Genomic DNA, 25,512 nt, shown 5'->3' with positions numbered 1-25,512 from the left:
TGGATGTTTAGCTCAGAAGCTTAGAAGCGCAGAAGCTTTAGCCTAGGAGACTTAGGAGCCTACTTAAGATGACAGCCTTCCAGTATTTGGAGGGCTGTCGTGGGGATGAGGGGAAACCTATTTCATTTGCCCCATAGACAGGAATGGGAATAGGGAGGGAGCTGAGAAAAAGAAAGAAAAGCATAACTTACTATCAACTACAGCGGTCTACAAATGAAATGGGTCATTCTGAGAACTCAAGGACTCCCTCATCATTCAAAGAGAGGCCAGTTGACCTCCTGGTCAAGGATACTACATAGGACAAGGAGGAGGGATCTGTGACCTCAAGGTCACGTGTGGCCTTCTAGGTCCTTGGGTGTGGCCTTTAGACTGAGTCCAAGTTTTGCAGAACAAATCCTTTTATTAAGGTGACTTGTTCTGTGAAGTCTGGATTCAGTCAAAGTGCCGCACTTGAGGACCTAGAGGGCCACACATGGCCTTGAGGCCACAGGGGATGCTTGTTTGGATACAGACTGACCTAGATGGCCTCTGAGACCCTGTCCAACTCTGAGAATCTGTGAAAAGACCCTTTGTTATGACTGATCACATCTACTGATGTCTGTGGTACTTGTGATGATGCCAGCAATGTGAACCTGAGAAACACAGAATTCTCGACTCCGACAGAGCCTTAGAGGTTGCTCAGAGCCTCGTGCTCAGAGGTGGTGGATAAAGCGCTGGACTTGGGGTCAGAAGATCTCAATCAAACAGAAAGCATGTATTAAGTGCCTGCTGTATGCTACGTGCTGTGGATACAAACTGTTATGGCTGTTCAGTCATTTTCAGTTGTGACCCCATTTGGGATTTTCTTGGTAAAGACACTGCAGTGGTTTGCTACATCCTTGAACAGTTCATTTTAAAGATGAGGAAACTGAGGCAAACAGGGTTCATTGACTCGCCCAGGTTCACCCAGCTAGTGTCTGAGGCCGGATGAGTCTTCCTGACTCCAGGTCCAGTGCTCTGTGCACTATGGCGCCCTCTAGCGGCCCCAGGGATACAAACAAAGACGAAAACTCCCTCTGCGAAGGACTTGTTTGAATTATTCTACCAACACTTAATAACTATGTGACTATGGGCAAACAAGGCCTCAGTGAGCCTCAGTTTCTTCATCTATCAAATGGGGATAATAATACCATCTAAGTTTGTCATAAAGAGGGGGTAGTCCCAAAATGACTCCCTGTTCTCCAAATCCCCCTCCCATCATGTGTGTGCCTTTAGAAAAATTGTAAAGAAGGTGACATTTATCTTTGGATCTCCTATTCTTTGTAGCCGGGGCTTTTTGTTTTTCCCAGTGGCTTTTACTCTCCCTATTAAAATCTGTTCTCCAGAAAGGATTTCAAGCTAAGGAGTTAATGACTGAAGCCTCTTACAATTGTTTATATTTAAACAGACATCAAAGCCTTAACTAAAAGAATGAAGCTTTAATGACAGAATCTTGGACATCATGCAGCAAGTTGGGGAGACATGCTAGCAAGTAGGACTTTTTAATGGTGCATTAGAATTATGTGCCATATAAGTGGCTCTTTATCTCCTCTACTTAAAAAAAAAAAGTACCGTCATTTTTATTACATTGGCATGGCCTAACCATGAGCAATCAACATTTCTCCAATTATTTAGGTCTGACTTTTTCTGTGAAGCATCACTCTATCTACTCGTAAAACTGTCTTAGTTACCCCAGCTCATCATGGTGCTGCCAATTCCCCTTTGAATCTTACCCTTACTCCCCTATTAAAGTCTCGCCTTTGGTTTAAACAACTTTTCCAGAAAGCTTTTGTTAAAATTCAAACATGTTACTGAGAGGGGAAATGTTTTAACCTAGGTATCATCACCTGCTACCACCCACTCTTCCATGAGCACACACGACATGATCCATTTAGCTGGCAGTACATGTATTTTGATGGCAGCGGATGGGGAAAAGGAAAGGCTAGAAAGGCTGTCCAAGATGAGCAACCCCAGGGCGGGGGGAATTCTGAAAACTTGCAGAAATCATGAGAGTGCTGGGTAAGTAAATATCCAGCAAAGGCAGAGAGGAGTACGTCAAGAAACCAATGAAGGGCATGAAGACAGATCCGACTTCTTCATCCTTCTCCCTGCTTGTCCTGATCACTAGACCATCACATAGAGCTTTCCCTATTTTTTTGATTTTTATTTTGATTTTTTTGTGCACACATGAAAGCTTTTGCATTCATGCTCAATTTCCAGGAAGTCCCACTGATGTTTATATACTCTCCCTGGTCTTGTTTTGTACTGCAGACGTCCAATATTTCACTAATAAGGAAACAACTATATACATTATAGAGTCCAGGCCTGTAATCTTGCCTTACAGATGTTTCCTCAGCAGCAGCTGTTTCCTCCTGCTGCCATTCTGCTTACCCCTACGTGGGCAGCATGAACCAATATTCCAGAGTGTCCTAGTACTCAGGGTAAATGATGCCACTGTTGATTGTCTGGCTCATTAATTCACTTAATCCACAGATTTACTAGGTTAAAAGGCACTGGGGGGAGGGCAGTATGATGACCTGAAAGGTGATGATGGGCTGTGAGATTAGGATACATGAGGATTTGCTGAAAGAATTGGGGGTCAAAGAATTATAATTGTAAAGAATTTCAGTAACAATCTCTTCATTTTACAAATGAGGAAACTGAGGCTCTGGCAAGAGAAATGACTTACTAGGTCATTGGTTCACAGATTTAGAGCTAAAGGGACCTTAGAAGTCAACTGGTCCAATTCCTTTATTTTCCAGATGAGGAAACTGAGGCTTCCATTGGTTAAGTGATTTGGCCATAATCCTACAGCTGGTGTTACAGGGGATAGAGAGCTAGATGTGGAATCAGGAAGACCCAAATTCAGATCCAGCCTCAGACACTAGCTTGTGACCCTGGGCAAGTCACTTAACTTGTGTCTGCCTCAGTTTCCACATCTGTAAAATGGAAATAATAATAGCACCTACCTTCCTAGGTTGTTGAGAAGATTAAATGAGATAATAATTGTAAAGCACTGAGTATGGTGCCTGGCACATAGTAAGGCTATATCAATATTAGCTATTATTGTCATTATTATTATCTTAAGATAATAGATTTAAAGCTGGAAGAAACTGTAGAGGTCTAATTGGACCCTTTCATTTTACAGAGAGAGAAACTGAGATGCAAGGACCTGAGTGACTCATCTAAGGCCACATAGGTGGTTATGCATAAGGATTTCAACCTAGGCTCACTGACTCCAGAACTAGCAGAATGGCCAAAACATTTATTAAGCACCTACTATGTGCTAAGGTGCTGGGGAGGCAAAGAAAAACACATAGTGTGACCTAGTAGAGTGCTAGGGTTGGAGGTCAGATTCCAACCTTGACTCTTTCTGGCTGTGCGACCCAGGACAAATCAATTTACCTCTCTGAACCTCAGGATTCTTTTCCCCCCCCCTTTTTTAGATGTAAGATGGAGCTCATAATACCTGTATTATCTGCCTCAGAGGTTTGTTGTGAAGCTGAGGGGAGATCATGGGGACTTTTAAAACACTAGAAATGCCAGTTATCAGGCTGGAGAGCAGAGAAGGCTGCAGTGGGGAAGAGGGGGGGGGCTGGGATGTGGGAATTCTCTTCAAGGTTTGAGCGACTTTCATGAGCAAAGGCATCAGACTTGTTTTCATTGGTCCTGGGAGGTGGGGTGGTGGTAGAAGCTTCCTGATCCCTCTAGTTTTTCCAATTAAAACACGCACATTTATCTGTTTACATATTGACTTCCTCCTTCCTTCATTAGGATAGAAGCTCTTTGAAGGAACTCTTTTTTTTTTTTTGCATCCTCAATGTCTAGACATAGTGCCCTGAAATGGGACATAAATATAACAAGTGTTTAATAAGTGTTTGTTGGATTAAATTGAATTCAACTTGGTAGGGAGCAGGAAAGCCCAGTGGAGGGAGGCAGTTTGGGGCTTGATTCAAGGAGAAACTTCCTGCCCGAGATAGCTCTCCCAAAGAGGGTGGGCTCTCTGGGGTGGGGGTCTTAACTGGGGGTCTGTCTGCAATGACAGAACAGCCACCTCCCCAGTGCGTGGCAGAATGGATTCTGGGTCAGGGAGGGGCTGCGTGGTATGGGCTCTGAGGGCCTTTTAAATGAGGTGTGTACACAGACAGAGATGGACAGACACACCAAGAGAGGTGGATAGACAGACAGACGCGGGCGCACGCACACACACACACACACACACACACACACACACACACACGAGAAATGGAAAGATACACAGACATAGACCAAGAAACATGTACACGGAGAGATAGAGATACAGGCCTATAGAGAGAGACAGATACACACACAGACGGAGAGATATACATACACACAGATGCATATACATGAGAGACACACACACAGACCAAGAGAGACAGAAATGTATGCAGAGAGACAGACTTACATACATAGACACATACACATACACCAAAATAGACACACAGATCAAGAGATACAGACAGACACAGACACTCCTCCCCACAGTCAGACACACATACACACACTAAGACACTCCCAAGAGACACCATACAAAGACAGAGACATACACACATACACAAAGAGACAGAGACACATACACAGACCAAGACAGACAGAAATGAGAGACACCTGCAGTATAATGGATAGAGGGCTATATTGCAACTCAGAAAGATCTGAGTTCAAATCCTGATTCAAACCTTGGACAAGTCACTTAATTTCTTTGGACCTCAGTTTCCTCAGCTGTAAATATATGCTCTCATGATAAAATGATGGAAGAGATAGGGTTTCTGACTCTAAGGAGTTTCTATTCTAGTGCTAATGACTTTTATTCCATGCCTATGAGGTAGAGCTGTGGCATGGGCAGAGAGTGAGTGCTGAGGCCATAGGGCCCGAGATTAAGTCCTGTCCCTGACTCCCTGCCTGTGTGATCGACGTGGGGGAGGGGGGTAGTTTATCAAACCTCTCAGTGACCCAGGCAGCTCTCTAAGACTGTTGCAAAGGAACTGCTGATTTTTTTCATTAGCAGTGGGGAAATGCCTTACCTGGGAGTTTCCTATACCCATAAAATCATAGGTTCTCTGTTGTCCCAGAGTTACCATGATCTGCTTCTGGGGAAAGATGAAGCTGATTGACATTAGGGAGACTTACTCTGTTTGGCCGGGAGCCCTCATGGTGCAGTTGGCATTTTTGTGACATGGATTGCTGGATTCACAGAGGTCTGTCATGCTGCAGCCCAGGCCTGGGACAAAATTCTGGTAATGTTCTTTGCACTCACAGTGGGACTTGGATAGAAAATGGAGGGAGAAAAATAAAAGAATCCAGTGAAATATTTGAAATTGAGGAATGTTTCTCTTCCACAATGATCATACCAAGGTTTATGTAGTTCTTAGCTATCTCCAAGTCTCCAGCTACCTTCAGAGCTCAATTTAAACACCCTCTTAGTCTATAATGACTCTTTCTTGATCTTACAACAACAATATTAATAATAATAACTAGCATTTGAACAACACCTACTATGTCCCAGGCTCTGTACTAAGCACCTTACAAATATTTTCTCAACTGCTAAAATTACCTTTTATTTATTTTGTGTGTACCTATTGTTTCACCTTGTAGAATGTAAGCTTCCTGAGGGTAGAAACTGTTTTCTTCCTTTTTTCCTTCCTTCCTTTCCATAAATCCTAAGTGCCAGAGCTCCCATTTTTCAAAATTGTTTTTTCAGTGTTTAGCGTCATAGTTTCTGACTTTGCTCAGCCTGGTCTCTACATCTGACTGGCACGTGCAAGAATAATGGCTCAGGATTCAGAGAACCCGAGTTGAAATTTCCCCAATGCTAACTGCCTTTGTTACCTCGGACTCCACGATCTCTACAGTGCCACTTACTACCTGTGTCACTTGGACAAGTCACTGAACCTCTTTGCGCTTCAGCATCCTCATTTGTAAAATGAGGGCTTTGCCTCTGGGGCCCCTCAGACAAGTTCTTGGACTTCCTTGGATCTCAGTTACCTCGTTCATAAGAGGGAGGATTTAGGCTACAAGTCCCTCTGGCTCTCTATCTCTGATCATGAAACAACTCAGGCTTCATGCCACTTGCTTGTAAACTTTTGAGTCCATCCAGCTAAGCAGAGAGTAATGCTCATGAACAAAATTAGCTCTAAATTTATGATCCTATAAATAGCTAAGGCCAGCTCCTTCTTTAAAATGAGGCAATGGCCTAGCTGGTATTCAAGTTCCTTTCCAGCTCTGACATTCTACGATTCTATAAACAGGAATTTTCCTTATTTCCGTAATTTTGCCATTTGGGGCCAGCCCATCCAAAGAAGCACCCCTTCCATGTTATCATCTGCTCACCTGTCCAGGGCCATCATATTGGCACACTGTAGATTGAGTGGGGCAGCCTCCAAAGTCTTCTTGGCAAGGGTCCACAGGCACACACACTTGACCATCCCCTTTGTAACTATCTCGGCAGGTACATCGATGTCGATTTGGCCCCAGATAAGTACAATGGGCATTCCCGTCACAGACCTTTTGCGAACATGGGTTGATAGCTTGAGAGACAAAGACAAAACAAAGGATGGATTGGTGAGGTCTGGCCATAAGCCAAGGAATTTGAATTATGAGGACTGGTGGGTGAACATTAGTAGGCCCAGGAGACAGGTCTCTTGGTGAATAGTTTTCCAGGAAAGCTGAGTAAGGCCACTGAAAAATACATTTCTGGCCTCTTGTACAAATTGTCATATATCCATCAACTCAGCAGTCCCCATTAGGGTTACTTACGCTCACAGTGCCGGCCATCTCCTTTGTAATTGGGAATGCATTTGCATTCCAATATGGACTTATCTATGCTGGAAGTGGAACATCTGGAATTTTCTGGGCATAACAAAGCATCACACTCTGGGATTGCTAAAATAAATAAAGAGAGATGGGTCAAGGACTGCTTTAGTATAAGGGATTTAGAAAGTGACCCCAGATCTCACCTAGTATGCTGTTTGTCCTTCGTTCTCAAAGGGGACCATGACATCAGGGAGGTGATACCATAACATGCAAGTGAATTGGATTTGGGTGAGAAAGGGCTGTTCAAAGTCACCAGCCTCACTTTCTTCTCCAGAGCCATCTGGGTCTAGTAACCAGATATAGATCAGGATGACAGGAGATTACCCAGGATGGAGAGGGGGACCTTAGCCTTTTCAAGCTGAGGTCTTTAACAGGTCTCAGTTTAACTGAGGCAACACCCATTCAGTGGTTAAGGCTTCTTACAAATAAGGCAAAGAATGGCCTCTTTAAAAAAAATAGATCTGGGAGGGGAAGACTCTCAAGGTTTCTGTTATTTATGTTTATTCTAAGCCAATCAGGGTAAAGAACTCCCACTATAAAGTACATGATGAAATTGATATGGCTACTTCTATCCTCTCTCTGATATGATACTTAGTAAGGGGTATAACAAAAGGTCTTGGAATTGACAGTCAGAGGACCTGGGTTCAAATCCTAACAATGATTGTGTGACCTTAGGTAAATCATTTAACCTCAGGTTCTTTATCTATGAAAGGAAAAGTTTGGATGAAATAGTCCCGGTCAGCTAGGGGACAAATCATTTCCCCTTGGTTTCCTCTTCTGAAAAGTGGGAATAATACTGGTACTACTGTACCTAGCACATAGAATTGTTGCAAGGAAAAATAGTTGGTAAATTACATAGCCCTCCTGAAATGTGAGTTATTACTACAGGAAAACTGAAGTCTATAAGAGTAAAATGACTTATCCAAGGGCATACATCTAGTGACACACATAGGGTGAATCACTTTGCCTTTAATAATAATGATAGCTAACATTTACATAGCACTTACTACGTGCTAGGCACTGTGCTAAGCACTTCCCAGATATCTCATTTGATCTTTACAACAACCTCTCAGGTAGGGTACTATTATAATCTTCATTTTATAGATGAGGAAACTGAGGCAAACCGAGGTTAAGTGACTTGCCCAGGGTGATATGGCTAGTAGGTGTATGAAGCTGGATTTGTCCTCAGGTCTTCCTGAGTCTAGCCCCAGGGCTTCTTCCATTCCCCTACCTCCTCATCCCGCAGCTGCCTCTGGGCTAGATGACCTTCCAGGTTCTTTCTAGTTTTATTTATTTATTTTTAAAATTAATTTATTTTGATTTATCAGCCATCACTTCTATAAGCTTTTGAGTTTTAAATTTTTCTCCCCCTCCCTCCCCCCTCCCTTCCCAAGATGGTATGCAATCTGATATAGGCTATACATATACATTCCTACTAAACATATTTTCACATTAGTTATGTTGTAAGAATTAGAACCAACAGGAGGAACCACCAGAAAAAGGAAATAAAACACAATAGAAGAAAAGAAATAGCAAATAGTCTGCTTTGATCTGTGTTCGAACTCTGTAGTTCTTTCTCTGGATGTGATTAGCATTTTCCATCATGTGGCCTTTGGAGATGTCTTTGATCCTTGCATTGCTGAGGAGGGCTAAGTCTGTCAATATTAGTCATCGCACAACGTGGCTGTTACTGTGTACAACGTTCTCCTGGTTCTGCTCTTTCCAGTTTTAGGTCCTGTGATCTGACACCTTTCTTTCTTAGCTGCCTGCAAGGGGCAAGCAAGTCTCCATCCCAGTGGCAAGCCCTGCACCTTTTTGCTCCCTTCCCAAGCTTCCTAATCTGGCAGTCTGTGAGCTCTGTGAGGGCAGGAATCACACCTGATCCTCATGGGCAGCCCCCATTGTCCCCAGCCCCTGTCTGCTCTGGAGGCCACGTCCACACTTACGCTCATCACAATTGGGGCCTGAATAGGCAGAGTAGCACAGGCAGGCTCCATCTCCGTCCAGTCCACTGTTACACATGCCATGGACACAGCTGCAAACTGGAGAGAGAAGCAAACACACCATGCATCTATGGCCCCTCTCTACTTACATGCATCTTTCTTCCCAACATACAGTCTTGTGAGGTGAGTAGGGAATGTGTGCCTATCACAGGGCCCTATGGTTTGTGTTGCAAGGGGCCTGAGAGGCAAAGCCCTCATTTTGCAAATAAGGAAACTGAGGCACAGAAAAGGTCAGTGACTTGTCCAAGGTGACATAGATGGTAAGTGCCACAGTAGAGATCATAGGGTCCAAGGGCTAAAGCTAGAAGGGACCTCAGAGGGATTCTAGTATACCCCCATCTTACAGATGAGGAAACTGAGGCAAACAGGGTTAAGTGTCTTTCCCAGGGTCACATAGGTAGTAAATATCTGAGGCAGAATTTGAACTCAGGTCTTCCTCACTCCAGGGCTGGCGCTCTATCCACTGTACCACCTAGCTGCTCAAATATTGTGGGCATTGCTCCCTTTTGGGGTAGAGAAACAGACGCAGCCTGTACAGTGTATTAGAAAGAGAGCTAGACTTAGGGTCAGGAAGACCCGAGTTCAAATCTTGCCTCAGACATCTATTTGTAAGGGCTTGGTTTGCTTCTTGACTCATCCTTTTAAACAATATTTATTATAAAATAAATATCCCCTTATTATCAAACAAAATAAATAGCTAATATTTTATGTAATGTCTTAAAGCTGGAAAAGTTTTTTGTAGGCATTCTTTCATGTGACTGGGCAAACCTGAAGTGCAGTTGGGTCCAAACAGGTTGTCTTCTGCACAGGTTTCACAAGCTGTTCCACCAAATCCTTCCTGCAGAACAGAATAGAACACATGTCACTAGACTAAACAGTATTCACAATGCACTTGGAATGCTCTCTTACTATACTGTGTCTTCTCATTGATGAGGTAGGATAAAGGTATGAGAAAACACAGCATTCTCTGACCTCGGTACATTTGTATACCTTGACCCCAGTATCTTTTTTTTGGGGGGCAATTGGGGTTAAGTGACTTGCCCAGGGTCACACAGCTAGTAAGTGTCAAGTGTTTGGCCTGAGGTCGGATTTGAACTCAGGTCCTCCTGATTTCAGGGCTGGTGCTCTATTCACTGTGCCACCTAGCTGCCCCCTTGACCCCCCTATCTTGCATTAACTCCATCCTCATCTCTGGGTGCTGAAATCTTTTTCTTCCTTCAGGTCCCATTCAGGCATCTCCTCTACCATGAAGGCTTTGCTAATATGTCCCATCCTAACTGAAAGTTTCACTTCAAATTTTCTTTTGTCTGGGTTTCTCCTTTGCACATTCCATCATATATCATACATTCTATCTTATATCATACATATCTGTGCTGTACATAGAGACAATATGGCAGCATGGATAGAGGACTGGACTGGAATCGAGGAAGACCTGGGTTCAAGTCCCATCTGTGATGAACTTAGGCTGTGTAACCTTGGCAAGTTACTCAACATCTCTCTGCTCTAGACACTTGGCTAGAGAAGGTGCCAACCTGCACTGGTGGAGGGAATTTCTCACTAGGGAGTTTCTTATACCAATGAAATCACGTATCTAGTCTCCATCTCCTACAAGTCATCTAGGACCATAGCTTTAGAGCTAGATGGGACCTCAAAAGCCATATGGCCCAAACTCATCATTTTACTGATGAGGACACTGAAACCCAGAATGCTCAAGTGTCTTGTCCAAGGTTGCATAGCTAACGAGTGACAGCGAAGGATTCAAACCCAAATCCATTCATTGTAAAGCCAGCTCTTTCTGCTCTGCCTGTGTGGACCTGGTTTATACGACTAGAATCATAGGCTTAGAGATGTAAACCTGGAAAGGACCTTTGGGGCCAATGGAGTCCAACCCTTCTCATTTTGTAGAGGTCTATAGAGGTCAAGTGACTTTCCCAAGGTCATAGAACTAGTAAGAGTCTGAGGCTGGAGTCACAGGACCATAGATTTAAAGCTGGAGACACCATCAAGGCCTTATTTTACTCTTACTTTAAAGAGGTGGAACTAGGGCTCATACAGATAAGGCAATTTAGCTAGGGTCACATTGCTTGCAAATTGTTGAGGTGGGATTCGAATACGGGTCCTCTTGATTTCAAATCTACTGTTCTACACTAAAAATTAGATGGAGAGCAGGGCCTTCATTGTACCTATCTTGGTATCCTCCAGTGCCTAGCATATAGTAGGTACTTAATACATTTATTTAAGAGCCTGCCCTGTGCTAGACACTGTGTAAAGTGCTGGGGATATGACAAAGGGAAAAGACAGTCCCTGCCCTCAAGGAGCTTATGGTACTTAACCTTACAGGCTTGTTGTAAAGCTCAAGTTGATTTTATCAGAGATTTAGAGCGAGAAGGGACCTCAGAGCCTATCTAGTCCAAATCCCATCATTTTACAGCATAGGAAACGGAGGCCCAGAGAGGAGAGGTGATTTCATAGGTCAAAGAATTATAAGATCAAAGACCCAGAGCTGGAAGGAACCTCAGATGGAATGGACTCATCTAGTCTGACCTCCTCATGAGTGACTTGCCTAAGGTCATAGAGGTAGTTCATGTCCCGGCCAGGACTGAACCCAGTTTCTCTGGCTCCAAATCCAGTACTCTTACAAATAGCATTACTATGTTATAATTAGGCTGATAGAGTGATGGATAGATTGTGACCTGCAACAAATTGAAGGACTTCCCATGACTGATGAGGTCAAAGAGCCATTGAAGTATTAAGATACGAGGAACTTCTAGTAGCCAAGGTTAGAGAGTGTGAAACTTGGAGACTCATCCCGGAACTTACAGAGCAGGTACAGCTTCCATTTCCTTCGATGCCATCGGAACAATGCCCCTGGCCACTGCAAGGGGTCTTCCCTCCTCCGGGACATTCTGAGGAAACGATGGAGAAGTTAGAGCTGAAAACTGCCGACAAACAACAACAATGATAAATAAGGCCATGCTCACAGAAATGGTGGAGGGCTGTCACATGAAGGGGGCTGTCCCCAAGCACAGCAGCTCAATGGACAAATACTGTCGTTCTTCATTTGCACAAGACACACGGCACCAACATCTCTGGAACGCAGGCCAAGGGGAGGAGATGTGCTACCACGGGATGAACCCTGGCTCCGATTTGAGTCAAAGGACTCAAATCCTCCCTTTGAAATTCAAGATATCATTGGGCAAATCACTGCAACCCTCAGTGCCTCAGCCTCTTCATTTGTAAAACGATGTGGTTGCAGTGAATGGCCTCCTGAGGTCCTTCCCAGCTTTTGCTCTATCATTGGCCAGCTCAGTTATCTTTGCCATTAGACCGTGAGCTCCTGGACAGCAGGAACTGGCTTTTACCTTCCTCCGTATCCCCAGCAGTCACAGTCAACACACTGAAACTTGACTCTAGTATAGTGGTGTCATTTTGGTACTCTTCAGGAATGAAGGACAGTAACCGACCATCCCCCGTACTTAGCACACTGCCTGGCACACAGTATTTGTTTTTTTGTTGTGTTGGTTCAGTCATATCTGACTCTCCAGGACCCCACTTGGGGTTTTCTCAGCAAAGATCCTGGAGTGGTTGGCCATTTCCTTCTCCAGCTCATTTTATGGATGAGGAAACTGAGGCAGACAGGGTTAAATGACTTGCCCAAGGTCACACAGCTAGGACATGTATGAGGCTGAATTTGAACTCTTGAAGATGAGCCTTCTTGGTTCCAAGCCCAATGCACCTACCAGACTGCTTCAAGTTACATTTTCATCAAAGCTAAAAAAACCCCCAAAAACAAACCAGCGGAAGGCATATGTCTCATGCTAGCCAAAGCAATTTCCTATGTTCTTTTCCTCATGCCCTCATTTAATAAAATGTCCAGAACTGCAATTTTCAGAGTTCTCATTTGCAATGGTTATCATCGGACATAGTCTTCCTTCATTCCCAGGACACATTTCTGGGGGCACTGTGTACTGAAAATAAGTGAGAAAGCTATTTTGGGTCACAGAGGTTCCATTTCCCCCAAGTCATCACCAGGACCCCAAGTGGCCTTCTGTTTGGCTGGTCTTCTCAATGAAGAGGTTAAGCCATTATCAGCTGTTCAACAAAGAATCATATTGTTCTGGAGCTTTCGGGAGGGAGATAATGAGTTTCCTTTTGGCATGAGGCTACAGCCCTCCTAGGAATTCTATGTTTTCAAAAATAAGGAAAATACCAATTAATTGTCAATGGCTGGGTGCAAAACCTTGCTGGTTGGATTTTGAGATAATAGGAATGTTTCCTGGGTTTTCCCATTTATATCCCAGTTGGAACTGTGTATCCTGATGAGAGATAAGTGAGCACAGTGACCTTGACAACATCAGGGACGCTTCGGTAACAGCTCTCCAATAGAAGTATTACCAATTCTCCTGCTTATATTACCAAGATAGGATCTGAGAGTTTTGGAAGGGACTTTAGGGGCCATCCCTAACCCCTACATTTTACAGATAAGGAAACTGAGGCCCAGAGAGGTTCAGTGATTTGCCTGAGGTCACACAGTGTCAGAGCATGCCTGAAAAAAAGAATCCTTTTATAACATACCTGATATCTATCTATCCTTCAAAGAACTTGAATGAAAGGCAAACAAATACTTTTGCTTGTAGATATGGAGGACCTATGTTCAAATCCTGCCTTTGCCACTTAACTACCTGTGCATAACCCTAGGCAAGACATTTGACCTCTCTTAACCTTTTGTGTGTGATGGCATCCTTTGGCAGTGTGGTAAAACCTATAGATCTTTTTTCAGAATGTTTTTAAATGCAAAAAGAAAAAAAAGACCTTGATAGGATTTTAAAGGAAGTATATGGAAAGACTTGTCAAAAATATTAAAAAAAAAGTTCACAGACTTCGGGCTAATAACTTCTGCTCTGTGCCTCGGTTTCTTCATCTGCAAAATGAAGGACTAGCTAACTTCTGAAGTTCCTTTCAGCTCTAGAATTATGATCTTATGAGTCGATGATCTAGGAAGTCAACACCTCTTTGGACTTCAGTTTCTTCCTTTGTAAAATGAGGGTTACATTAAGGTCCCTTCCTATTCTTGGAATGCACACTCTCTTCCTAACTTTGCCTATTAGAGAGACTCTTCAAAGCTCAGTCAAGTGCTACCCCGTAGGAAACCTTTCCTCATCTACCCAACCGTTAGTGGTCCCTTCCCAATTATAGAGTATCTACTTTGAATACATTTTGTATTTACGTGAATGCATTATTTTGGACTTCAGTTTCTTCCTTTGTAAAATGAGGGTTACATTAAGGTCCCTTCCTATTCTTGGAATGCACACTCTCTTCCTAACTTTGCCTATTAGAGAGACTCTTCAAAGCTCAGTCAAGTGCTACCCCGTAGGAAATCTTTCCTCATCTACCCAACCGTTAGTGGTCCCTTCCCAATTATAGTGTATCTACTTTGAATACATTTTGTATTTCCGTGCATGCATTATTTCCCTTAGGCTATGGAGTCCAAAGATCTGAGTTCAAATCCTGGCTCTGGTCTTTATTTCCTGTATAATCTTGGGCAAGTAGCTTAATGCCTTTGAGCTTCAGCTTCCTCATCTATGAAAGGAGGTACTTTTCAGGACTAAATGTAGGGTCCTATGAATATGTAAGTACCCCCTAAACTCCCCTCTTCCTTGACACACACACACACACACACACACACACACACACACACTTTAATTCTATAACTTAATGCAATCTCATAATTTGACTTAAAATAGCTACTAAGTGCCTAGTTAATTCTGTGTTGTTCATGTGTGATATGATCCCCAAGATGAAAGAATTCTGGTTCTGTATTCCTGAATGAGGATGAACAAGAGCAAAACCAAGAAGACTCAGGTATTCTAGCCCTGTCAGTTTTAATAAGGGCAAAATCATTAGAACCACAGGGGTGGCAGCTGCATGGGTGAATGGTCAGACTTTGTGCCCGATTTCTAAAGGGGTTTTGGGTGACAATCTGGTTGATTTACTGAGAAGAAAGAGAATTCTGCCTGGCATAGCTTATAGCTGCAGAGCCTGGGAATATGCTTCCTCCAAATGTAAGCTCTTTTCCCTTTCCCTGTTTCCCCCCTCCCAGAACCCTTATCTCTTCAGGAAATGTTAAGTGATAGCCAGAATCTCACTTTGTCAATTTCGAGGAGAGATACTCTTTCCTCCACACGTCACAGGAAGGAAGGAAGCCTTTCTAACAAATGCAGCATGTCACTAACAGCAGATAAGGGGTATGCTCTCTAGCTCTTCCTCCCTCAACTGAGTGACAGAAGGCATAAGAAACACCCACACCCTGTGTGCTCTTCTGATCTCCAGATTTATCAGGATATTTCAACAATATTCTGATTGACTGCTTCCATCCTCTCCCCTCTGCTAGCTCTACTTTACTCTCTACCTATCTTGTAGATGCTGCAGACACTTAATAAATGCTTTTTGATGGGCAAATTGCTTCTCTAGTTCAGAGGCTCTTAAACTTTTTTTTTTCCTGTCCTGTTCACCAAATCTGGTGGAAGCTATGGACTCCTCAGAATCATGTTTTTAAAAGCATAAGATAAAATACATAGTATTAAACTGAAATGGTTTGTAAATTGGAAAATTGCTTCTCTAGTGCAGAGGTTCTTAAATCTTCCCCCCCCCCCCCGCCAAACCCTTTTGGCAAATCTGGTGAAGGCTATAGACTCCTTAGAATCATGGTTTTGAGAGCTTAAAATAAGATACATAGTATTAAACTGAAATGGTTTGCAGACAATAAGACTTCAATGATGTATGATACAGTAGCAAGTCTAATAACTATAGTAATTTTGAAATAGTTTCTCATGGTGTTTGATGGGTTAAGGTCAGATACAGAATCAGTGTTAGGTGTCTGACGGGTTAGCAGGGGTGTATCTAGACACACTTTTAAGCTTAATTTGCATCCTTAACATTTTCTCTATCACTTTCTGAAGTCTAGACAATAAAAAATATTAAAACAAGTTCTAATTTATAGCATCTGTTGATCTCTGAGGTGCAAATGCTCACACTGAAAATTTAACAATGAGCTGGCGGCAGCATATCCTTGGGTTTGGGTTAGGTACCTGACGGTTACATGTGGAGATAGGGTTGATGATCATAAACTATGCTTTGAGCTATCTGCAACAAGAATAATGTGATATGAAAATATCTGTCATTTCTACACGTGACAAAATCACAGGTACTGCTAATTCTGCTGTGGTTTGTTGCCAACATTTATACCGGAAAGAAATGCTAAGGAAATTTTCCCTTACCTCTAACCCTAACCCTAATTGCACTCTAACCCTAACTCTAATTGTGCTCTAACCTGCTGATCTGGGCATATGTTATATGCCTCTTGTAGAATAAGGTCTTTTATTGGAGGTAGCTAGGTAATACAGTGGGTAGAGCCTGGGACCTGGAATCAGGAAGCACTAGGTTCAACTCTAGCCTCAGACTAGTTTACTAGCTGTGTGACTCTGGATGAGTTATTTAACCTGCCTCAGTTTCTTCATCTGTAAAATGGAGATAATAATAGCACATACCTCTCAAGGTTGTTGGGGGGAATGTCAAATTAGATAATATTTATAAAGTGCTTTTCAAACCTTAAAGCATTATAGAGAAATGCAAATTATTGTTATTATTATTATTTATCTTTGTATCTCCAGCACCCAGCATAGTCTCATGATCTCAAAGCATGCTTATTGAATTGAACAATTAGAAGGAATTGAGTGAGCTTTCAAAGAACTTTTTCACCGATGTCAGCATTTTGATCTCATATGGGGAACTTTTCTATGCTTGGCAGGAGATATAGCATAATGCAAAGGATAGAATATGTGCTGGAGCTTCTGATTTCAGGTCATCTTATTTTTATAGTGTCTATTCTCTTGATCACACTATAAGAAAAGGTCAGAGAAAGAGGGGCAAGTTACATGTTCACAGGACTATAGATTCAGGGCTGGAAGGTACCTACTTTCATGGATGATGAAGCTAGGCTCAAAGGCCTCAAACTATTTGTCCAAGGTTATACAGGCAGTAAAGGTCAGAAAAAGAATTTGAACTCAGATCTCCGAACCAACATGCTTTTTTAAATTGCATGTTGGATCTGAACCACTAATATTTGCAAGGCAGTTTACAAATATAATCTTATTTGAGCCTTGTAATCCTGGCACTATTAACACCATTTTGCAGGTGAGGAAACAGGCTCATAAAGGTCAAGGGACTTGCCTGGGGTCAGATGTCACTCTAATGACCAGGTGGGAGATTTGAATGTAGATCTGCCCCTATTTCAATTACACCATGCACAAAAGCAAATCCTTCCTGTAAATTTAAACGTGTCTGCATGCAGATAGACTGAGCTGAAGAGGCTCAGAACATCTCATCAGTTTTCTGATTGCAAAGCTTGTTTGTCTACAAAACTGAAGGAGACCCAGGAAGACATTTGCAATGTCCATAAATCTGAAGTAAAGATAGAGGCACTTACCCATGCAGTCTGGACCCCAGAACCCTGGGCAGCACATGGGCTGTAGATATTCTTTTCTGCATATATGTCGGCATCCAGGAAGAGACAGGGCATAATCCCTGACCTTGAAGGAATATCTTGGAGACAGAACAAAAAAAAAAAAAGAGGGAGGGTGTTAGGCATACATTAGAAAAATTCGAGAAGTACTCTAGAAAGCTACTTAGAGGAAATCCTATATAAACCAATGTTGATAAAGGAATATAACTCACAGATGGACTATTTCTTGAATCAGTAAGTCAAGCATTTATTAAGCACCTACTATGTGTGCTAGGTGCTGGGGATAAAATGACCCAAATGAAACACTCCATATTCTCAAGCTCTTATTCTATTTTCATAACCTATTATCCTGTTTGTAGAGAGGAAACAACCCAAGAATTTCTAAAGGAGAAAAGAAAGAGTGGTAGTACAGGCAATAGAGTTAATTTTTTTTTTAAGTTCAACTTTTTTTTTTTTGAAAAGGAGAAGAACTAGATCAATGTGGTCATTAATGTAGGGAACTCACAGTTGGAAGAAACTTCATCAACCAAAGCAAGTTCACACCTTGTCTGCAACCCTGTCTCAGTGAGTTGCCTAAAGCAGTGTATGGATAAATGACTTGTCCAGGGTCACACAACCAGTATGCGGAAGAGGTGAGACTTGAACCCAGGGCTTTCTGCCTTCAAGGACAGGTGTTTTATGAGATTTGAATCAAAAGCAATAAGTAGTTTGAAAATTCACATGAATAGATTTGACACATAGATTTCTTGATGTAGCATTAGAAGAATAAGGGAAAATTTCAGGATGCTACTTTGTGGCAGGTCAGTTTCAGTTTAAAGAAATTCTCTCAGTTGTAGATAATTTCTGCAATAGGACTTGTCCATGGTACTTACCTGCAGTCTCGCACTCCTGAGGAGCCATTGGTCACTTTAGTGTAACCGTCTGGACAATTGATGCGAAGATTGAGACTGCACGATCGGCACTCAGTCCTGGTGGTAATCAGAGTTTTCTTGTCACATCTATTTGCCTGGGGAGAGTTATGAAACAGTCTCAGTTCATGTTCTGGCTGTCTTTTGGGAACATCTCACTATCAATCATGGTCATTTAAATAACTTTTTATGTGGGGGCCAGATCCCAGCTGTAGGGTTATTGAGACAAACTTCACTTGCAAAATAGCTGTTTAAAATTGGAGAGATGTTTCAGCTTGGTCTGATGCAGCTCAGTTCAGTTCAATTCAACACCAAAAGAATTTGAAAAGCACCAATGTGTGAGGCATTGAACCAGGTGCTAGTTATTTCTGTTGTGGTCCAGATGTGTAATTTCATCAGTGTATGGGACAGTAAGTACTTTATATAGTTCTAGAGAGTTGCCTGAGGGTGTAGAGAAGGTAAGGGCCTTTCCACATGACTATGTGCCAGAGGCTAGACTTGAGCCAAGGTCTTCCTGACTCTGAGTCCAGTTTCCTATCCTCTATCTCATGATATGTTGTGTATACACAGCCAAGACTGAAAAAAAAAAACAGAACAAAAACAAAAACCCCCTTCTTTTCCCTCGGGGAGCTTAAATTTGATATGGGGATCTAGGTGTAGAGATTTAGAGCTAGAAGTGACCTTCAAAGTGATTAAGATCCTTTTTTTTAAACAAATGAGTAAATTGAGGTATAGAGAAATAAAATGACTTACCTACAGTCACACTAAGGGTAAGTGGCAATTAGAATTCTCTGACTCCAAATTCAGGAGGTTTTCCCTTACTATACCAAACATAAAACCTAAGATCAAATTGAAGAGGGAAGAAGCACTAACAATGAGGAAAGCACTCTTAGAATCAGAGGTGAAGAGGGTTGCATTCTAGGTCTGGAGGGACAGCCTGTGCAAAATTTCAGAGACAGAAGAAGATGCCAGATTGAAAAAATACCAAATACTGGGCCTGGAGTCAGGAGGACCCGAGTACTAATCCTGCTTCAGACACCAGCCATGTGACACCCAGCAAGCCACTAATCTCAGCCTCAGGCTCCTCATCTATAAAATGGGGACAATAAGGCACCTACCTCCGAGTGTTATCATGAGTATAAAGTGAGATATCTGTCCAGTGCTTTGCAAACCTCAAAATACTTTGCAAATGCTAGCTATTATTATTATAAATGCTAGCTGAAGAAGAACATTGTAAAATAAGACTGAAAAGGTGGAGTGAAGCCAGATTGTGAATAACATCAAATGTCAAGCTATACTTATATTTTGTTTTACATTTATATTTTACATTTATATTTTGTCTTAGAGGTGATAGAGATCCTATGAAGATTTTTGAGCAGGTCAGATGTGGGCTTCAGAAAGATTATTTTGGCAGCTTCGTGGAAGATGGATTAGAGTGGATTCTAGTTAGGATCTTCCAAGGAAACTGGTCGCAGAACCTGCTGTTCTCAAGAATCACAGACCCAGAGTTGGAAGGGACTGCAGAGGTCATCTGGTCCAAGCCATACCTAAATAAAGCTCCCCTACAAAACCACAACCAATGGTTGTCCAAAAGGTTTGCCAACATTTGTTCCACATGTATTTACTGAACATTTACTGCATGTCCACCAGAATGCCAGAGACTATGATAGTTAAAGACATATAATTGCTCTGCCCTCAAAAGGCTTGTGATCTCATTGGAGAGACAAGGCATATCTATTGAATAGCAACATAATATAGCACGTAATAAAGTATATCACAGGGAAGTTCAGATTGTTTCTTGGTGTCCTTTCTAGCCCTAACTCCATGATCATATGAATGATGGAATCAGTTTGCCTAGCTCTCCCGTTTCACATGTCTCTGATGGCCTAATCTCCTTGATCTAGAATGAATATTTCTTTTGCTGTTGTTTTTCCCTCTATGGTATCTAGCAAGTACCAGGCACATAATAGATGCTTAAAAATGTTTTATTCACATTATCAGAGATATAGAGCTAGAAGGAATCATATCACATATTTGGAGTTGGGAGGTAACTCAGACGTCACTGAATCTAAAACCCTCATTTGAGAGATGAGGAAACTGAGCATTGGGAGGGTTATGTAACTTGTCCAGGGTCACACGGTTGATAAGTATCTGAGACAGTATTTGAACCTAGGTCTTCCCAACCCCAAGTCCAAGGCTTCATCTACTATTCCACCATCCCTCAATTCAAGTCAGCAAGAACTTCTTTGGTGTCCACTATGTATGAGGTATTGTGCTGAGTGATGGGGATACAGTGACAAAGATGAAGCTGTCCAGGGTACTCAAAGGCCATCTGGTCCACCCTCCTCAGATGTTTAGTGACTTGTCCAAGGTTGGGCAGGCAGTAGTAAGTAGCAAGGGTGGGATTTGAACCCAGGTCTTCTGACCCCAGATTCCAGCACACATTTCATTTTACTATGAGATCATCTGAAGGTCTTCTCTAGTTCTGCTTGTATGTGAAGTTATCTCAATGAATGGCACAGGTCAGAGAAGTCCATCTCTCTAGTGGTTCAAATTTGAAACAGAAACATGCTCCAGCCATGGAAATATACATGATATGGTGGCAAGAGCACTGGCTTTGATGACTTTAGTTTGAATCCTGGGGACCTCTGTGACCTTGGGTTTCTTCTTCTTTATAGATCTCAGTTTCCTCATCTGTAAAATGAGGGGATAGGACTAGGAGATGCAACCCTTTTCAGCTTTGGTCCCTCCTAGCTCTAAAAGCTATATGATCCCTAAGGGTTTTTTCTTAGTTCTAGAATCTAGCATCTAGAACCCCTTAATAAAAGGATTTGTTCTGTAAAACTTAGACTCAGTCAAAAGGCTGCCCTGAGGCTGCAGCTTCCCCACCCCTGTTCTAGATCCTTTGATCTCTAGGGAATAAAAGCAATAGCACTCAGAATGATTCCAATCAACAATCTGTGGAACTGGGATCTTGAAGTCAGATTCTAGTTTTTCTAAACAAGCTTTTCCACCATTTAATCTTTAGATCACTGTATCAAATGGCACTTGACACAATCCACCCTTCCATGTCTCTCCATACTTATTAAATTTCTACCATTCCCTTCTTATACTGCCATTGGCTTTCAAAAGTTCCCTGCCAACTTAGGAACCTCATTTGCAAATTCATAAATTCTTAGGCTTGGAAGGGAAGCACGAACATTAATTCTTTCTACACACATGACTCCCAACCTAGCTTAGACCCTCTGCACCTCTTGCCTGGGCAACTGCCATAGTTTCCTAATTGCTCTCCCCCTGTCTAGTCTCTCCCCCTCTCCAACCTCTTCTCCATAAAGTTGCCAAAGTGATATTTCTAAAGCCCAAGTCTGAATGTGGTGCTCCTCTATGCCTCATCCTTGATCATTTGTCTCCAGACTCTGCTTCTAGATTTATTACACATCACTCTCTTTTTCACACTCTACATTCCAGCCACAACAGACTGCTTGCTATTTTTCAGGCAAAACATTCCACTTCCCATGTGTCTTGGGCTGTGCGCATTCTTGGAATGCACACTCCCTCCCTCACTTTGCCTATTAGAATCTCTCACATCCTTCAAAGCTCAGTCAAGTGCTACCCTATATGAAACCTTTCCTCATCTACCCAGCTGTTGGTGGTCCCTCCCCAATTATAAAGTATCTACTTTGAATATATTTTGCATTTATTTTCATGTATTATTTACTCTAGGCTCCTTGAGGGCAGGGATTGTTAGATTTTTGCTGTATTTCTAGTACCTGACACAGAGCAAGAATCTAATAAACCCTGACTATTTGACTGATATATAGTATTTCTAAATTTGGACACTTCTGTACAATGGAACAGCAAACTAAGCTTTGAATATCAGCTGAAGCCACTGGGATCTGGATTGAACTAAGTGCCCCAAACCTTGTAATAACAACAATGACAATGACAATGATGATGATGATGGTGGTGGTGGTGGTGGTGGTGTTAATGACAATGATAATTCCCACACTACAAACACAGACTTCAAAATATCCTTGAAAATTCAATAAATAAACTATACCAGTACAGGACAATGATCTGAAATGGTACTATTTCTAACAATCGTCTGGATGTGAAATGGATCCATAAGTATTTAAGAGTAATGTTTTTAATAGCTATCACCATGCTGAGCACTTATAATCTCCAAGCTATGTGGAACAAAAAAACTTTCAAAAGATAGAGACCTGGCTAAAGAGATCAAAATCATAAGGGAACAAAATGAGGTGCATAGTACCCTTCGTACCATTAGTGTTGCCCCAGGGATGCTGTCAGTGAGCCTGCAGAAGATGAGCTTCATCTGAATACTTTAGTCAATTACAGAAAAAAAAAGAAAGAAAAAGAAAAAAGTAATACTTGTTTTTTTTTTTTTACCATCTGTGCAAGAGTCCACAGAATATCGTATATAAAAGATCAATAGCAGCATAAACTTTTTAGGATCCTTTCTATATGAACCCCATCAAAAAAAAGACGAGAAGTGATAAATGATGATGATGATGATGATGATGATGATGATGATAACCTAAGTTATAGAAGGATTATCTTTTAGGAGCCTGAGTTTCTTAACCAAGCAGATTATGATAGAAACAGTGCAACATACCACTATAGACTATACAAATTCAGCACCATACTATAACATCTGCATTATAAAAATGAAACATTTTGAAGAACTTAACTCTGATCAATGCGATGATAAATCATAATTCCAGGGGACCGATGATGAAGACTATTACCTGCTTTCCGACAGGTCACAGACTAAGAAGTGGAATTAGACACATTTCTAGTCATGACTATCACGGGAATTTGTTCTGTTTTGTGAATTTGTTTTGTTTCAATATACTTATTTGTAACAAGGGTTTTCTCTTCCCCCTACCAGTGGTGTAACAAAAAACATGCCTCGAAATAAAATTAATTTAGAGAAGTTAAGTCCTCCAAAATATTAGGAAGAGAGTACTTGGTAGATTATATATTACACAATTACATATCAGATGCTTGAAATCTTTTATAAATGAATAAAACACCCACCTACTGGGCGAAAAGGGATGGACTCAAAGTACAAATTGAAACACATTTTTCTGACATGACAAATATGGTAATTTGTTTTACTTGAGTTATACATGCTTGTTACAGGAATTTTGTTGTTCTTTCTTTTTCAATGAATAGGAGGTGGTGAGAAGAGGTGGGAAGGAGAGAAAGTGGATTTTTGTTTATTAACAATTTGACTTAAATTAATATAAAATTTGACCTTAAAATGAAAAATTCAATTAAAATAATTTAAAAGTTAAAAATAATTTAAAATAAAAAGATCTAATATAAATTGCAATAAACCCTAACAGTTGCCAAATCCTTGCAACTACAAATACAGACCTCAAAATATCCTTGAGAACATGACAAATAACTATGCCAGAAATGGACCATTAATGCATCCTGAAAGGTCACCCATAATCAGATAACACATTGATCCATAAAAATGTCAAAACAATGTTTTAGTAGATGTTGGCATACAAAATAGTCATAATTTCTAAGCCACAAGTAGTAACAAGCTTTGAAAATACAGAGCCTCCCTCTGAGTTTAAATTTCTTTCATCAAACCTAACTTGTATATTTAGAATTCTATTGGAAAACAAAAGCCTTAAATGAATGACAAAAGCAACCAACGTCAATGTGTCACTGTGCAGAAAGGGCTGACTTTGTTGTCAGGAAGACCCGGGTTGAAGTCACGTCTCTGATGCCAGAGGTTAGGGTCTAAAACTGGAAGGGACCCAGTGACTATCTAGTTCACCTTAGAGATAATAATTATAGCTAATGATTTTAGATATGCTTAAGGCAGAGGTTCTTAACTTAGAGTCTGTGAAGATTCAAAAAATATTTTGATAACTGAATTTTATCATAATTGGTTTCCATTGTTATCCTGTGTATTTTATACATTTCAAAATATTATTTTGAGAACCGGTCTATAGACTTCACCAAATAAGTTCATTATGCAAAAAGATATATATTATATATAATATTATATTATTATTACATGTTATTTATATAATATCTATAATAGGTATTATAGATACTGTATTATTTTATCCTCACAACAACCCTGTGGGGTAGTTGCTACTATCATCTCCATTTTACAAATGAGGAAACCAAGATGCAGAGAATTTAAGTGACTTATCCAAGGTAATACAGTAAGCAACAGAAGCCGGGTGTGAACCCAGGTTCCCCTGACTTCTTTCCACTATACTATGTCCTAGTTGTGTGAACATAAGCAAATCATTTAACCTCTCAGTACCTCAGACAATCACTGAAGAATTGCCAATATGCATTAGTGGAGGGGTTTTCTTGCACTGTGAGTTCCTCATACTGATGAAATAACAAGGCTGAAGGGTGGGGGTGGGGGTGGGGGTGGGGGTGGCCGGGGAAGAACTATTACCTGCCACAGACAGAAAGTTTGTCTTACCTGCTCTAGGGTTTCAGCCAGGGAACAGAGAATATGGATGATAAAACCAAGGAGGAAAGAAGGCTTCAGGCTTTTTCTCATGATGAGGAAATATCTGCTCCTTCCACCCTCTCTCCAGAATTCTCTAATTTTGTTAACGACCAAATGGTGGAGGGGGAGAGATCAGCTGCCCTTCATTAACTTTCCCTTAGCCCAACTAGCTCTTTCTCTGTCCAGTCCTTGCTTTTAAGCCCCTTTAAGTCAGTTGCCTTCTCTTCCTGTGGAGAACCTCAGGACTGAAACAACAGACATGGGAAACCTGACCTAGACAGGAAAAATGCCAAAATATGGGATTTTAGGGAAAACGACCATTCCAGTGGAGGATCCACACTACCCCTGCTGAAAGACAGGATATCCTGAGAGGCAGGGCCACAGCAAGGCTTGTCTGTGCCCTCCACAGCTTTTAAGAACTGTCCCCAACCTCTTAGGCTCCTGTCTGACCTGCCCCGTGATTGTGCCCTGGCACAATTCTTAGAGCCTACCCCATAACTCATCTCCCTCTTTCAGGCATGGGCTCCATGCCAGCTCATACAAATGGAATAAAACTGGCCAGACTTGGAGTTTGTCAGCATTTACGTGAGTGCCAAAAAGGAGGGTCCTGTCCTAGGCACTATGTGGGAAAGAAAGAACTGTCAGGGTCTCTGAATTTTGTTGGGAAAAAATTAAAAAGATTATAGGGTCTTGAGCTGGAAAGGACATCGGAGG

The 25,512-nt window shown here is 41.6% G+C and overlaps 1 protein-coding gene across 3 annotated transcripts in view; it reads right to left on the bottom strand.

Annotated features, from left to right (window-relative positions):
* STAB2 (stabilin 2) overlaps positions 1 to 25,166 on the bottom strand; it is a 167,623-nt gene extending 142,457 nt beyond the window's left edge. The window contains exons 1-9 of one of the 3 annotated variants that reach the window (XM_020982368.2): positions 24,769 to 25,166; positions 18,246 to 18,379; positions 17,338 to 17,453; positions 11,673 to 11,758; positions 9,621 to 9,690; positions 8,796 to 8,891; positions 6,793 to 6,918; positions 6,367 to 6,563; positions 5,167 to 5,300 (exon numbers count right to left, since the gene is read on the bottom strand). In XM_020982368.2, the coding sequence (XP_020838027.1) occupies positions 5,167 to 5,300; positions 6,367 to 6,563; positions 6,793 to 6,918; positions 8,796 to 8,891; positions 9,621 to 9,690; positions 11,673 to 11,758; positions 17,338 to 17,453; positions 18,246 to 18,379; positions 24,769 to 24,849 (1,040 nt within the window). In that variant the 5' untranslated portion in view covers positions 24,850 to 25,166. The remainder of the gene's footprint in view (positions 1 to 5,166; positions 5,301 to 6,366; positions 6,564 to 6,792; positions 6,919 to 8,795; positions 8,892 to 9,620; positions 9,691 to 11,672; positions 11,759 to 17,337; positions 17,454 to 18,245; positions 18,380 to 24,768) is intronic. The other 2 variants (XM_020982367.2, XM_020982366.2) reach the window with 2 other exon arrangements.
* Between the last annotated feature and the right edge of the window lie 346 nt (positions 25,167 to 25,512).

Source organism: Phascolarctos cinereus, unplaced genomic scaffold (genome assembly GCF_003287225.1).
Source record: "Phascolarctos cinereus isolate Bilbo 61053 unplaced genomic scaffold, phaCin_HiC Scaffold_1;HRSCAF=81, whole genome shotgun sequence".
Classification (NCBI taxonomy): Eukaryota; Metazoa; Chordata; class Mammalia; order Diprotodontia; family Phascolarctidae; genus Phascolarctos; species Phascolarctos cinereus.
Note: the sequence above shows the minus strand (reverse complement) of the source record. Positions and strands in the feature narration are given on the sequence as shown.